General features: G+C 45.1%; 1 protein-coding gene across 1 annotated transcript; it reads right to left on the bottom strand.

Moving 5' to 3' along the window:
* Window positions 1-1735: 1735 nt before the first annotated feature.
* On the bottom strand, window positions 1736-14177 carry CLNS1A (chloride nucleotide-sensitive channel 1A). The gene is made up of 7 exons (XM_036386306.2): window positions 14010-14177; window positions 11276-11412; window positions 8996-9100; window positions 8142-8252; window positions 7532-7705; window positions 5088-5172; window positions 1736-2533 (listed from the first exon to the last, which is right to left on the bottom strand). The coding sequence occupies exons 1-6, from the start codon at window positions 14156-14158 to the stop codon at window positions 5105-5107; spliced, it is 744 nt and encodes a 247-aa protein (XP_036242199.1). The 5' UTR covers window positions 14159-14177; the 3' UTR covers window positions 1736-2533; window positions 5088-5104.
* Window positions 14178-15379: the final 1202 nt, after the last annotated feature.

Here is a 15379-nt window from a genome sequence, read left to right as displayed (position 1 = left end):
CTGAATTATTTGATGTCTCCTCTGAAGCCATGAAGCCCACAGGATAAAGGTCTCAAAAATAAACCTCAAAGAGCAAAAAAACAGACAAAGAAAAGAGAAAAACAGATATACAAACCTACAGGCAGCCAAGATTTGTAAGATTAGAGGCCCAACTTCCACATCATTTTTGATGGCCTGCAAAAGCCAAGTCCATAAAGTGAAGAGGTCAAATCAGATCTGACTTCTCCATATCTGCCTTGTTTATTTTGGCACAACATATAGTTTAAAAGAAATTGGTACAAATCTGGGTTATTAACAAGTAGCTGCTGTATTTACAGACACTGGAATATAAATTTTGTTTTTAAATCACTAGGAATTAGACAAGCCTTAAATTGACTAAATTAATGCAAAACAAAAAAAAAAACCCCACAAAACAACAAAAGTAGCAGAAATAACGAAAAATAAACCTTAGCTAGGAACTGAAGAATTTAACTGGTTTTGGTAGTGCAGGCAAAAAGGAATACTTTACATTTGAGTTAATGAATGCTTATGAAGTCCAGAACATTTACCCACTGCCTAAATACAAAGTTTTATTGAAAATAAAACTTGTCAATCCACACAAGACACTTCTCAATGCTACCTTCAGCATTCATCCAGGTTTGTTTCTACCTCATCTCATTTAATCTTGCTCCACTGATTTGACTGGAAGCATCACAAAATGTCTGTTTCTAGAGCTCCACATTAGTACAACACAAATTCTCCTTTTGGATGTAGTGAGAGTGCTGAGAGGAACTGTGAACAGTCCAGCTGCCCTGGAGTTACCTTTGCCCACCTGCCAGGGTATGTAACAGGCTGCCATTTAACGTGGAAGAAACAGACGCACCACATCCCAACTCAGATTTTAACACACCAAAATACCCCCACCAGTCTGCTTCAACAGTGGATGGTGACTTAGAATTCAATGAGCCCTTTGCCTCAATTATGGTGCCAGTAAGTTTTACCTGTCCCAAAATCTCACTGTGCCAAGATTCTCCAAATGCCAGTGCAAAAATCAACTCTGTATCCTCCTTTGTAACCCTGAATCCCTAACAATAACGCTTGTATGTATACAAAGGGCTGGTAAAGACATTCCTGTGGATGTCTTGTTGCATAACACGCTGAATACCTCATTTATTCAGCTACAGGAGTGATTCACAACACTGTTAAGACATCCCTAATTTGACTGGCATTCCTAATGAATATTCAACAAAGAATGGGTATAATTAGCATGGACCTTGGAACCAAATCACATCCTAACGTGTAAGCAGAGTGTAGGGCTAGTAAACTGTTCATATACCAACACAGCAATACCTCACCCCCACCCCCTCCCCAAAACATCACAGGTCAACTTTAAAGTAAAAGAAAACGGAGGAAGTTTGGTCCAGACTTTCATTTCAATAGTGGGGGAAGAGAGGCACAACCTGAATTTCCTGATATTTTCCAACGGAGAAATTTTCCAATTTTCCCACCGAGAGGTGAAACAGGGAAAGCTCCAGCAGGACAATCTAAAGCTGGGTTCCTAAGTTTGGGATGTGTCCGGCTAACTCTGTCACAGGCATACCCTGCAAATGCTTTGCCCTTTTATCCCTCACATCCACGTAAATGATGAAAATGGCTTTCGCTTTGCTGAAGACTTTTTTGTTACAGAAGAGAGTTCTGAAACTCAAGGGCTCAAGATGCTTGCTGAAGTAAAGGAGGGAGAACTGCAACAGTGAGCTGGTTGTGAGATACAAAAATCTTAGTTTATTTAACAATGTTAACATTTAATACAAAGACACAAAACAGTTCTCTTTGTCCGGACCTCACAGACCTTATTCCATCTCCTCTACCACCCAAGCTCAGCTCTCAGAGAAATGAAAGGGATAGCACTGAAATGGTAAAGCCAGTTACTTGAGGGGGTTTTAATTTTTCTTTTGATCCTTGGCCAACCCTACTTCCTTTTAGTCATAACATTTCTATTCCCATTTCTACTCCACAGAGTCAATGACAGGTAAAAAAATATGGAAAATTCTAGGACCATCTAAAATTCTGTTCTACTTACAGTTTTATTTCTGAAGTCCTAGAATTCCTACAAAGGCTTCTTTATAAGGCCAGAGAGTTAAGTCAGAGAGACTGTGGCTGCCCCATTCCTGGAAGTGTTCACAGCCAGGTTAGGATGGGGTCCTGAGCAACCTGATCTACTCAATGGCATCCATGCCCATGGCAGGTGGGGCTGGAACCAGACGATCTTTAAGGTCTGTTCCAACCCAAATCATTTTGTGATTCTATGAAATGACCCCTGATTAGCCCCATTCAACTGTTAGATACAAGAGGTTTTATTGTTTTTGTTTATTTTGTTGTTTTTTTTAAATAACCCCATAGTGGTCACAAATGTCAAACTCTGTTTTAAACATCTCTACAAGCATTTTTAGACCTAGGTGTCTAAACTTAGGTCATCAAAAGAAAGGTTAACTCCAGATAGTCACTGCAATGCCTTCGGTTTTACAGCTTATTCTGGAAGTGCCACAAGAGGGATCTGAAAGACACAAGACACCCAAGTTTACATAATTGGCATTAAAATAAAAGGTTATAAAGCAGCATAGAGTAGTAGCTATCTGTTGCTTGCAGTCAGAGGACAGCACTTTACTACAAGCCCATGAATTTTCAGAAGGGCTGAGCATCTTTGCCTTTGGCAGCAGCTCTAACTCAGGTCAGCTAAGGACAGCATGTGCTCACAGCAGGCACCAGGGGGGCCTGGCAGACCCTGCTGCACCCACATGCAGACACACCAGTTGCTTCAGAACAATTGCTGCAGCCTCGTGATGCCACAGACAAAACACCACTTATTGCAGGAACACTGGAAATGTCCTGCACCAACTGCCAGCAAGTCTCCAGGGGCTTCAGCAGGAGACTGTCACATCTCATTTGGGTGGCATGCAACATGAGCATCACACAAGGGCATTGTTTCGAAGGCAGAGCAGCACACTGCTCTCTAAGGGATCACCAACAGATGTTCCTTGTAGATCATTTTGCAGTTCAGGAGGTTAAAAGGGCCAAGCTGCTCCATGGAGTACCCACAGGATCACAGCATGCTCCCTCTCCACCCCTACATACAGAGTGCAGAGCCAAGTCACCCTCTGAGCAGGGCAATTAGCACAGACCTCCAAGAGCTGTCCTTGTCACTTTCTACCTTCAGTTCCTCGCTGCTGCCTTAGATCCTAGATTCCTACACTTCCTTAGATTACATCCACACAGGCTGGTGGTTACTCTAAAAAGGGCCATTCCAAACTGCTACCTGGAGTGATGTCACTGAAGCACCTGACACTGCACGTGCAGGTCACTTGATCTGCTCTGCCAGGGATCAGCCCCTCAGCCTAGATCAGCACAAGGAGAAGCACAGGAGGAAATCCTCTCCAGTCACCTCTCACAGCATTCATCTCCCACAGTCACATGCTGTACCATGGAAGGCAGAGTAACAATTCCACTAACCAACACTACTTCTTACTGCATGTATTTTATCCTTTTCTAGAAGAACAGCCTACAACACTTCCACCAGCACTTTCATGCCTCTTAGAGATCTGCTATCAGCTACTAACTCTCCTTAATCCAGTTAAATTCTAACCAGGATAACAGATAAAGCAGTCAAATTTGAATTTTTCAACATCAGGATTTATTTTTAATAAACCATTGGCCAAAGTAATCTCGGAGATGGAGTCATCAGAGTCTAAATTTCCATTCACTTACTAAGAAGCACCTGATCTACAGCTAAAGGCTCTTTTCTGATTTTTAAGTGTGTCCTTTACCAAACTGGCAGACCAGTCAATGGCAGGACAACCAGTATCTAATCTTTTTTTTTTTTTTTTTTTTAAGAACTCTTCTCTGTTCTGCAGAGTCCTTCCCAGGAAGAAATGTGACTACTGAAGTTTGAGCTCTTACACCAGACAATAAAAACTAATTCAGGAGCAGTGGCAGTGATGGAGGTCAGTAAGAGAACACAAGACTACTCTGAGACTTTCAGAACTGCAGCAGCAAAGAAAAATAAGCAACAGAGGAGGAATGCAGGTATGCAGCACCCCTCCACAACAGCCCTCCTCGGGGACTGCAGCCTCTTTCTTTGTGACACTGTAATCCTATATCAACTATTCTCCCACTTTTCTTTCAGTGTGTCACACTCCTTTTGTATCCCTCTCCTTCTTCCTCCCCTGAGCTTTTGGCTGTCTGCTCCACAGCTGCTCTCTCCAGCATTTCAAGTGGGATAGTTGGACACTCACTTTAAGGTAGGAGCTGTCAGTCTCCCTTCTGAGATAGGCTGAAGAACTGGGACAACACAGCACCACTTGAGCAGCACATACAGACTGAGTACTGCTGAAGCAAGGATGGCATCACAACCCCACTGTGCCTGTACATCTCTGCAGACAGCCCCAGAAAAAGCTGCTCTAACTCTCCCTCCCAGCACCAGCGAGGAACCACTGGCACGTCTTGTAAAGCTACTAAGAGGAGAAAAGCAAGCACAGGTGATGGAAGACAAGGGATCACACTGGCACATCCACCTGAGCAGGGTGTTGTCTCTTAGCTGTTCACTCCTGAGAGCAGCCCCATCCAGACACCTCAGTAACTGTTACCAGGAACTGTTCCTGCTCTGCTTATAATGAAGGAAGAGATGGACTTGGAGTGCTGTGAAGTGTCCTGCCCCCTGGAACAGCCTGGGAAATCCAACACACCAAGGGCAAAACAACAGACACTAAAGACAGTAACTTCCCAGGGCTGCCTCCAGTGTTCATATATCAGCATCCAAGAGCCTTTGAGACAATTCTTAAATCAACTAAAAAGCTTACCTGTCTTCCAGACAGGCACATCCATGCAGGCTGCCTCTGCAGGGTAATGGTTTATGCCAATAGGCATTTTGGCACAGATCATTAAACATCTTTCTACATTTGTGATAACTACAGCTCCCTTTTCCTTCTTCTATATCACCATCATCCTGACATCATGAGACACTTCCTGTAGGATCACATACACTACACAAATTCCAGAGAGGGGAGGCTCTGCAGGACTAAAAAGCATTGCTGTGAGAAGTCAGAAGAACTTACAGCAGCACCCGTCCTCCTCAGTGATCGACTTCGGCATCTTCAAACTGCCCAGCAACTACTGGTGCTATGTCCACCTCCATCCCATCTGAAAAAAACCAGCCAGTGCTCCGTAAACGAGCGGATGAGGGATGAAGTTTTCACGGGACAGAGAGCGGATGCCCTCTGCTGACGAGAGGTGGCCAGGACAGAAAACCCCTTCACTGAACTTCTGAGAGCAGCCTAAGGAAACACTGATGAGCTCACAAGTTTCTGGGTTTGCTCCAGCACTGCTGGTCAGTCGTTTACAGATGTCAGCGCTTCCTACAATCTCACCTCACCCTGTCTTATTAAAAGACTTAAACACTGGATTTTAACTATTTCATGTTGTAAATGAAGTTTTGGTGTAACAAATTTCATGATTCCTTTGAATAACTTTATTCTAGTATCCTGTTCTGAAGCAATTGAAAAGAAAGATTGCTCTATGCTACAATGTCAAAAAATAAAGTAACTCTGAGCAGCCCTGGGGATATTTGTAATTGCAGCAAACCAAGCAGCAGTACTGTAGCAAGTAAGATTAGAAAAGTAAACAAAACTGATGAAGATGACTCTGAGACACGTCACATACCTGCTGTTCAATTTATATTCATTTCTGGAATTTTGGAATTCAGAAACCTGACTAAATTTTCAAACAAAGGGCACTGCTGAAACAGGAGCCTATCACCTATGGTTGTCTTTACATAAATTTATTCAAAACTGCAGAACAAAGTAAACCTGAACACAACTGACAAAACAAGTAAGATTAAAAACCTCTCCCTGTGGATGAAAATAAATTAGTTATTATTTCCTAGACATCCACAACTGCTGGATCATTTTCCATCTTTCAAAAACATGAGGGCATATAAAAAGCACTGCAATTTCTATATTAAAAAAAGAAGCAACACTACTAAACTACTTCCCCGTTCTTCTCCCAGATAATACATTGCTCTAGTGAAAACAGCACACAGAAAAGACAGTCTGAGAAATCAGGTGGCTTTCCCCCAACAAAAAAGAAATTTTACTCCTTAAATACACACTTGAATAATCAATAGAATTAAGAGACACCATCCTTCACAAAAATAGATCTTTTTTAATAATTCTGTTTCAGTGTGTTTGAATGATTCAGAATTCATCCTGAACTCTGTTAAGATAACTGTTAACTTATAATTTAGGGTATAAAGAAAAAAAACCCAAAATCAAAACCCAAATAAAAACTACAACTCATTTAGAGTAGAAAATGCTTCCCAACCCTGGTGTAGACTGATAAATTTAATTTTTTTTAATCCTAAATCAACTTCACTTTACCACTGTTCCAGGAAATCCTACCAAGAAGAATCAAGTGTTCTCAACACTGAAGTGCTCACTCTTTAACAGAGCAGCCCTCAATCCACAGCAGGCAACATGGTGCCCACAGGGCCAGAGGCATGTGGGTGATCCCTCACCTTCTGCAGGGAGGTATCACCCAGGGCATCACATTCACTCAGTCCTGCTTTATGATTAGCCAAACTGGAGAGCCACTACTTCCACATCATAGAACCACAGAATGGCTTGGGTTGGAAGGGACCTGGCAGCCATGGGCAGGGACACCTCCCACTAGACCAGGCTGCTCAAAGCCCCATCCAGCCTGGTCTTGAACACTTCAGGGACGGTGGCATCCACAGCTCACCACCCCCATGGTAAAATATCTCTCCTTTTATCAATGTGAGTCTCACCTCCTTTCGTTTGAAGCCATTCCCCCTTGTCCTACAACAACTGGCCTTACAAAAATGTCCATGCCCATCTTTTAAGTACTGAAAGGCCTCAGTAAGGTCCCCCCAGAGCCTTTTCTTTTCCAGGCTGAACACTCCAACTGTCTCAGCCTGTTTCCATAGCAGAGGTGCTCCAGACTCCTGATCATCATAACGACCTCCTCTGGACTCACTGCAGTAGGTCCCTATCCTATTAAGCTCAGGATCCCAGAGCTGGATGCAGCACTCTAGGTGGGGTCTCACCAGAGTGGAGCAGAGGAACAGATTGTCCTCCCTCACCCTGCTGGCCACGTTGCTTTGGCTACAGCCCAGGACATGATTGGTGTTCTGGGCTGTGAGTGCACATTGCCAGGTTAGGTGAAACTTTTTCATCCACCAGCACCCCCATGTCCCTTTTGGCAGGACTGCTCTTAATCGCTTCATCTCCCAGTTTGTATTGATAATGGGAGTTGCTCCAACCCAGGTGCAGCACCTTGCACTTGGCCTTGATGAACCTCATGAGGTTTCCACGGATCCATTCCTCAGGTTTGTTCAGGACCCTCTAGATGGCATCCTATCCTTCTCAAGTGTCAATTGCACCCCTCAGCTTCATGTTTGCAAACTTGCTGAGGGTGCACTCGATCCCACTGGCTGTGTCACTGATGAAGACATATTGTTTAGTAAAACAAAAGCATGTCTTACCTTCAAACTCCCTTATGGAGTCCTCTGTTCTCACTCCAGCCATGTTGTACTGGGTGCTGACAGACTGGGCTAACATGCCTTCTAACCTCTCCAGCGTGGCCTGCCCTTCTGCAGTTAAATGTGACAATCCCTCTTCATATGTGTAAAAACTTGGGATGTCCCCTTGTTCTAGCTCTGCAAAAACAAGTTTATGTTCAGCAGACTTAAGTTTAGGAGCCAGAAACATGCAGAAGTGAAGGAACAGGGGAGCAGCTGGGCAAGTTATGCCCAGATTAATTGACAGATTAAAAAGCTGCTTACAGAGGTACAGAATACACAGAGCAATGTGAACTGACCACAGAGCAGCACAGGCATTGAACCCGGACCAGCACAGCCACTGGGAAGGGAAAAGGCTGCTCCTTGTGTCTGTGGGCTTTGGAGAGCCAGAACAATGCTTTTGCTGAATTCCTGTCATTGTGACAGGAATGACAGGTTTTCTGCAGATTTATGAATTTCTATACTGTGCCTGTGACAAAAGGGATGTACAGGCAAAATGAGTAATAAACAATTATGACAGATACCAGTTATGCAAGTGCTGGCAGGTATTTCAAAGGAAGCAACTGTTACCAACCGCGGGCCTCGACATCGTACTCGTCCCCTTCGTAATCGTTGTCCGAGTCCGAGTCCTCTGGGTCTGGGTGCAGGGCCTGGCACTCACACATCGCTGAGAACATGGCTTCCACTGCAGGAACACAAGTGAACACAAACCTCCACCAACACCCCAAAGCAACACAAAAGAAACCCCCTCTGACTGATGAGAGGGAGTCAGAATACTCCTTTAGCAGAACCACAACTGAGTTTGCATTTGAAAACATCATCCAACAAGCCAGAAGCCATGTAAGAAACAAATCAGGTTTCAGCGATCCAGCCTGGTGCTTTAGCCTCTTAACAGCACTTTTGCATTATTTCATTGATGATAAAGCTTTATCTCTGGACAGTTATGTCTGTGGTTACCTACTGCAGGAAAACTTGCAGCATCTAATCCATCAGATTCCTAAAACTTGAATCCAACTGTAAGCTCCACTGTCATATCCACAGGATATGACAGCTTTCCAGTAGTAGTGCCAGGGCATTGGAATGTTTCTAATGAAATTGTCACTGACTCAAATATCACTGAATTTGTAATTAAAAAGACATTTCCCATACATATTCTCTGCAAATGTATACAGTGAGATTATCCATATTGTGTATTTATACTCAACAGTTTCTATTTTAAAGCACTGGAATTCTCCTTGAGAAGCAGCTGCTTGAAAGAGTCCATTTTTCAAGCCAGATAAAACAATTTGCTTTATTCTTTCCAGCACACAGGAACCAAGTCACTAGCGAAGGACACTGAAGGATCCTGGTATTTACACCTCTGCACCCAAGTGTCTCCCACATATAACCAGGACTTGGAAGTAAAACACAGCTCCCACTTGCACTTACAGGCTGATTTGTCGCTAGGTACAAATCTGAATTCCGCAATTGGTTCGACGTCATCATCGCTGTCATCCCCCTCCCCTTCAGTCATGGGAGCCTCTTTTGTCTCCTCTTTAAGAAAAGTTGAAAGATTTAGAAGAAACATGTTTACTTTGTAAAAAAAAAAAAGTCACATTTGTTTATTCTTTCAGGAACACACACATAATCAAATCAGAAACAACTAGGAGAGGCACAAAACCTTCACTCTGTTCTCCCAAAGAACCCCGTGACACTCCAAGACCCACATGGATAGATGAGGCCCTCTCAGAGCATCTCAACAACACTTGCAACACATGTGAAAACTTCTCTGTTTATGACTTAAGGAATAAAGATTTCTGTACTGGTCACACAATGTACTCAAGTATTTCAGGAAAATTGCCTGATTCTTATTACAAACAACAATGCTCAAACTCCTTGTTATCATTTTTTAAATCACATGGATTTTTTTATGGATCCTTAACATTACTGTCACAAAATCAGCCAGCTTCCAGTGTGGCCCCTCACAGGGGACTCTGACATATGCAGAGGATCTCTGCTCCATTTCCAACATTCCTAGTCAGCCAGAAAGATGTCAGAAATACAACGTGCACCCAGGACCAGTGACAACTCCGGTGCTTCCTGACTTCTGTACACCATCTACGTGAATAAATAAGCATCAATGTTTTACTTTCTGTGAATAAAAAACAGCACAGAAATGGCTGCAGTTCCTCATTTCGGGGCTGGGGACACGGCACTGACAGCCTCAGAAGTGCACAATTATTTTCTACAGGAGAAGAGGCTGTGCCACTGAGAGTGGCACCACTCAAAATCACACACAAAACCGGCACCACCAAGAATACAAAGACGCCAAGAAGCTGCCAGCCAGCTGCCCCAAAAATGAAGTGTACAGGGAAGCTACCCACTTCTTTTCCAACTGTCCCCCGCAGGCACAGCTTGTTACTGCTGAGTCCAGCTCTTTGTTTTCAATGCAGTCAACCTCTGAATGCCTTTTTCTAAAAAAGGGGTGAGGACAAGGCACAAACACACAGAGAGCACACGCAAAACTCTGAGAGGAAGAACACAATGTACCCTGCACAACTGCGAATGAAGACTCATGAAGCCAACTAAGTGGAAAGGTTTAACACTATTCAGCAGTTAAAATTGCAGGCCAGGGCTAGACTTTGAAAAGTAAAACTTATCTGCTGTGGAAGATTTACTGTAGGCAGAGTTGATATACTAAAAAATAAACCCACAAAAAATACCCATAAAAAATCAGTCTATTCAGGATTTCTACATAAAGGCTTTCACAGGATATCCATATTTTCATATGTCATAATCAGAATTAATTAAAACCTACAAACAGTATCTTTCTTCAGATGAGGCTCTTTTTACTTCAAAATAACCACACTTAAAGGAAAATGAAGAAGAAGAACAAAGAGACATATGCAAATGTCCTCTTATTATTTGTAGTGATAGGCTGTCAGAGAACGTTAGTAGCATAAGAGAAGGAAACAATGCACTAATAGCTTAAAAGCATCTCCATCTCCTCAGAGTCTTGTCATTACTTTCTGGATACATTAAAAAAAAATTAAATGCCAGATTTTAACCTTTAGCTGTGATGACCAGTAGGCATGAAGGGGAAAAGGAGACCTGCTCAATATGTAACACCCATTTAATCTCCAATTGTGATGGCAGTTTTTGACACACTTAAAATATTAACAGGTATACCAGAAGTCAAACAATGAAATAGAAAGCTTGCTTTCTCTACATCAAAGCAAGAATGGTCAAAAAGGTGTGTTTTGTGGGCCATCTACAAAGATTTATTAAAGCCTGGTAACATGACCTATTGCCTTTTCTTGTTTATATTTAACCAAGCTGTGGGAGAAAATGAATGAAAAGTTCCCTAGCTGTGAAACAGCAGGAATTCATCAAGCCTGGAGAGGGCAGCAACATTAACATAAATTCAATAAAGAAAAAAGCATACTCAAGATGGAATCCCAGGGAGACTGGCAGAGGAACTAAATTATTTAAAACAGCATAAGAGGGTAGAGAACTGATTCTCAGCAACTTCAGTATACACAGCCACAAGCTGAGAGCAGAACTGCAAAGTGACTCTAAACAAATGCTAAGCTGTGTTTCTACAATGACTATCCTTCAGGAAAATACAAAAGAAAATACAAGCAATTACTTAAAATCAACACTTCCTCCTCCTGAGGAGGAAATCCTGTTACTCAGAACTGCGTGGGAGCAGCCAGCAGCACTCCTCACCTTCGAACTTGGCGTTCACCATGACGTACAGGTGCTCCCTTGGGTAGGCGCTCAGGTCCCTGGAGACGGCATGCAAACTTATGGTGGGGTAATCCAGGGAGAAGCCAACTCCAGAGTTGTCCAGCCAAGACAGGCGACTAACGAGGGAGAAAAAAAGAACAGACAGATTAGACAAGAACAGAGGGCAGTATGGAGAAAAGCAAACCAACCCCAAAACATGAGTAATTGTGGACAAGGCACTTAGCCCACTCTGCGGGCACACACAGTCCTGGACCTGCCTGAACAGGACTTTGCAAGAGCATTAACTGATGGCTGAGGTAAAAGACACCTTTGCCTAAAGAATGTGAAGCTAAGAACCCTAAACCCACCACAGCTTTATCACATTTGCATTAAATGCTGAATTTTCCTCCCTGACTCTCCATCTTCTCCTCCCTGCAGATATCTATCATTCCAAAGTCAGCTACAGAGGTTCCAGAGTGTGCTTTGCAACTCAAGCTATTAAATGTGGTTTTCCAAGACAAAGAGGACACTGAAAGGCAGGTCAGTGTCGTAATTCCTAGAGGATGATAGATCTGATGTGGGTACAGCCTGTAGGTAGAAAAACAGCCAGTTCTGTGATCAGCAGAGCCAGGTTGTGGGTATTCCTCCAGTCACAACTTAAGTGCTATAGCCTCTGCTTTCCCCACTTTTACTGTCATCCCTAACCACAGCAAGAGACAGCACAGGTTGTCACCACCAGGATGCTGCCTCCTTCGTATCAGAACAATCAACATCTTTCTACACACTGAGAAATCACACTCAAACAAGATTTGGGTGCCTGTAATCAATGATGTCACACAGTGAACAGAAATACTCAGTGCCAGAAAGCAAGACCTCCACCATGTGCAAAACTCAGCATTCAAAAGCTTTTTGTGGTGGGGCAAAACCAATGGGAAGTTCACAGAAGACTCCTGGCCTTGGAAAATCTGGCTGAGAGCAAGCGCTAGTACAGTGGAAGCAAGGAATTTATTTCCTATTTCCTCAACTATCCAGTCCTCAATGTTTACAGCTGCTGGTGGAGAGTCAGTACATGGATCAAGAGCCACATTCTGCTCCTGGATGCCCTGTTCTCCCATGGCACTCCTGCAAACACTGGTGTTTTCTGTTCATCCCAACAAGTGACTCTAGTGAAAGCTCTGTGGTGCACTTGAAACACATGGAGAGGAAGCTGGCAGACCTGCAGGTGCCTCACACAAAAGTCTACTGAAAGCAACTTACAAGGAAACTCAACATTACACATCCTCAGAGAAGGTACCCCACAAGCAGAAGTCTTGGTAGCTGCAACCAAACGAAATAAAACAGTGAACAAAATTCCAGAGAGATTCCTCTCCAACACAGCACTAACAAGCTCAGGTAGGGCAAAAGCTCCTCCGACAATATTGGCCATTTCATAAAAGTTTCCTAGTCTGAGGTTTTTAAAAGTGCACATTTTAAATTATGCTTTTGTTTCAACAATGTTCTTCAACTGCACAATATATTATGAGTACTTTTCCATGGTGAAAGAAAATTACATTGTTTTAATCATCAAGCTGTCTCCCTGAGCTATACAATGCAGGGAGAATTGAAAGGAGACCATAAAGAGCTCAGATAACATCTTTCAGAATAACCAGACTGATTTCTGCCTAGTAAGTACAGTCTCCACATGATTAATGCAACATGACAGACTTCACAGAACCAGAGTAGTTATTAACAGCAGAAACCCAACAGCCTCATCTACTCCCCTGCCAAAAGAGGAGAGCTGCCATTGTTTTAATTACCGAATGGTTTGGGTTGGAAAAGACCTGAAAGATCAACTGCCTTGGGCAGGGACACCTTCCACTACACCAGGATGCTCAGAGTCACATCCAACCTGGCCTTGAACACTTCCAGGGATGGGACATCCATTGCTTCTCTAGGCAACCTGTACCAGGGTCTCAGCCTGCTCACAGTAAAGAATTTTCTCCTAATAACCAATCTAGTGCTCTTTTTCAGTTTGAAGCCATTCCTCCTTGTCCTATCACTACAGTTCCTATCAAAGAGCCCCTCTCTGCCCTCCCTGCATGCCCCTTCTGATACTGGGAGGTTGCCATGAGGTCTCCACACAACTTTCTCTTCTCTGGACTGAACAGCCCCAACTTTCTCAGCCTGTCTTCATAGAAGAGGTGCTCCAATCCCCTTATCAACTTTGTGGTGTCTGCCGGACTTGCTCCAAGATTTCCAGGTCCTTCTTATGTTGAGGATTCCAGTGTTGGATACAGCACTCCAGGCAGGGTCTCACAAAAGCAGGGGGCAGAAGTTCCTCTCTTGCCCAGCTGGCCACGCTGCTTTTGCTGCGGCCCAGGATACAGCTGGCTTTCTGTGCTGCAAGTGCACATTTCTCCACCGTGCTGAGTTTTACAAAATGGTTTGGGTGGGAAGGAACCTTACAGCCATCTCGTTCCGAACCCCTGCCGTAGGGCAGGGACACCTCCCACTACAGCAGGCTGCTCTAAGTCCCATCCAGGCCGGCCCTGGAGCCCCAGCCAGCCGGGTCCCTGCGGTGCTGCTCCCTCTTGCCTGCTTTAAAACGAGCAGGAGCAGCGGGGCGGCCCGCAGAGCCTCACAGCCCCTGAGGGCTTTCCCCACCTCACGGCCCCTTCACCCGAGCCCCCATCCCGGGCCCCTCAGGCCACCCCGGGCAGCCCCCGAGCGGTCCCGGCCCCCTGTGTCCCCGCACCTCTCGGCGATGTAGAGGGTGCCGGAGCCCAGGCTGCGCCCCGCCAGCAGCGCCTCCGTGTCCGGCTGCTGGTGGCGGACGCCGTCGGCCGGCGGCGGGAAGCGCTTGAGGAAGCTCATGGCGCCGCCGCCGCCTCCCTGCTCCACCATCGCGGCCGCCGGAAGCGGAACGCGCCGCTCTGTGATGCGATTCCGCCCGGGACGCGATGGCACCGCCCCGGGATGCGATGGCACCGCCCCGGGATGCGATGGCACCGCCCCGGGATGCGATGGCACCGCCCCGGGACGCGATGGCACCGCCCCGGGATGCGATGGCACCGTCGCGTTCCCGTTCTGCGGGGCCCGGCCGCGGTTCTGGGTGCCGCGAGTGGTGCGGGCGGGGTCTGAGTTAAGTCGTCTTTGTCTGGAAAAGAGGAGCAAAGGGAAGCGCTGAGGTGATGGCTGAGGGCTGGAGCACCTCTGCTGTGGGAACAGGCTGAGAGCTGTTCTCCGAAGGAATGCTCCAGGGAGACCGCACTGCCCTTTCCAGTACCTAAAGAGGGAAACAAGAGAGCTGGAGAGGGACTTGGACAAGGCTATGAAGGGGAAAGGATTCAAATTGACAGAGGGCGGAGTGAGATTAGCTATTGTGAAGGCATTCTTCCCTGTGAGGGTGGTGAGGCACTGGCACAGGTTGCCCAGAGAAGCTGTGGCTCCCCCATCCCTGGTCGTGTGCAAGGCCAGGTTGGATGTGGCTCTGAGCAATCTGGTCTAGTGGAAGCTGTCCCTGTCCATGGCCGGGGGGGTTGGAACAAGATGGTTGGAACATGTCTTTAATGTCCTTTCCAACCCAAAACGTTCAGATTCTATAACAGTACCAAGAGCAGTCACAGAACCATTGAATATCCTGAATTGGAAGGGACCCACAATGATCATCCAGTCCATCTCCCAGCCCTGCACAGGACACCACAACAATCACACCTTGTGCTTGAGAGCATTGTACAAATGCTTCTTGATCTCATCTCTGCCATATCTATTTTAGCCTGTCTTGTTAGACAGGTGACAGAGGGAAAGATAATAAATAATAATAAATAAATACAGCAGATTCACAATTACCATTATTTGATGCTGGAAGGGGATTTTCTGGTGGGTGACCAGCACCTAATGTCTCATAAATGTACACAGAGAAGAAAAGGAAAATCACAAGTACCTGAATTGCTTAAAGGGTATCCAGCTGATTTCCCTCAGCAGTGATGAGGTTGGGGTCAGGAGCCCAACAGTACTGCAGTACCTGGCAAGCGGGGTGTGTCGCAGGACAGCACATTTCAGGGATGGGAAGGCTGCCACCCCCTCATGAGCACTGGCCCTGCTCCTTCCCACAGATTTATATCA

The sequence above is a fragment of the Molothrus ater genome, chromosome 2 (genome assembly GCF_012460135.2).
Source record: "Molothrus ater isolate BHLD 08-10-18 breed brown headed cowbird chromosome 2, BPBGC_Mater_1.1, whole genome shotgun sequence".
In the NCBI taxonomy this organism is placed as follows: domain Eukaryota; kingdom Metazoa; phylum Chordata; class Aves; order Passeriformes; family Icteridae; genus Molothrus; species Molothrus ater.
The sequence above is the reverse complement of the archived record's forward strand: the minus strand, read 5'-3'. Positions and strand labels throughout refer to the sequence as shown.

Bases quoted from the DNA above. Each gene is read 5' to 3' on its own strand.
- CLNS1A (XM_036386306.2), bottom strand. From the start codon at position 14,158: ATGGTGGAGCAGGGAGGCGGCGGCGGCGCCATGAGCTTCCTCAAGCGC. The intron at 11,413-14,009 runs GTGCGGGGACAC...CTCCCTCGTTAG, and splicing joins ACCCTCTACATCGCCGAGAG to TCGCCTGTCTTGGCTGGACA. The intron at 5,173-7,531 runs GTAAGACATGCT...GGTTTTTTTCAG, and splicing joins CTCCATAAGGGAGTTTGAAG to ATGGGATGGAGGTGGACATA.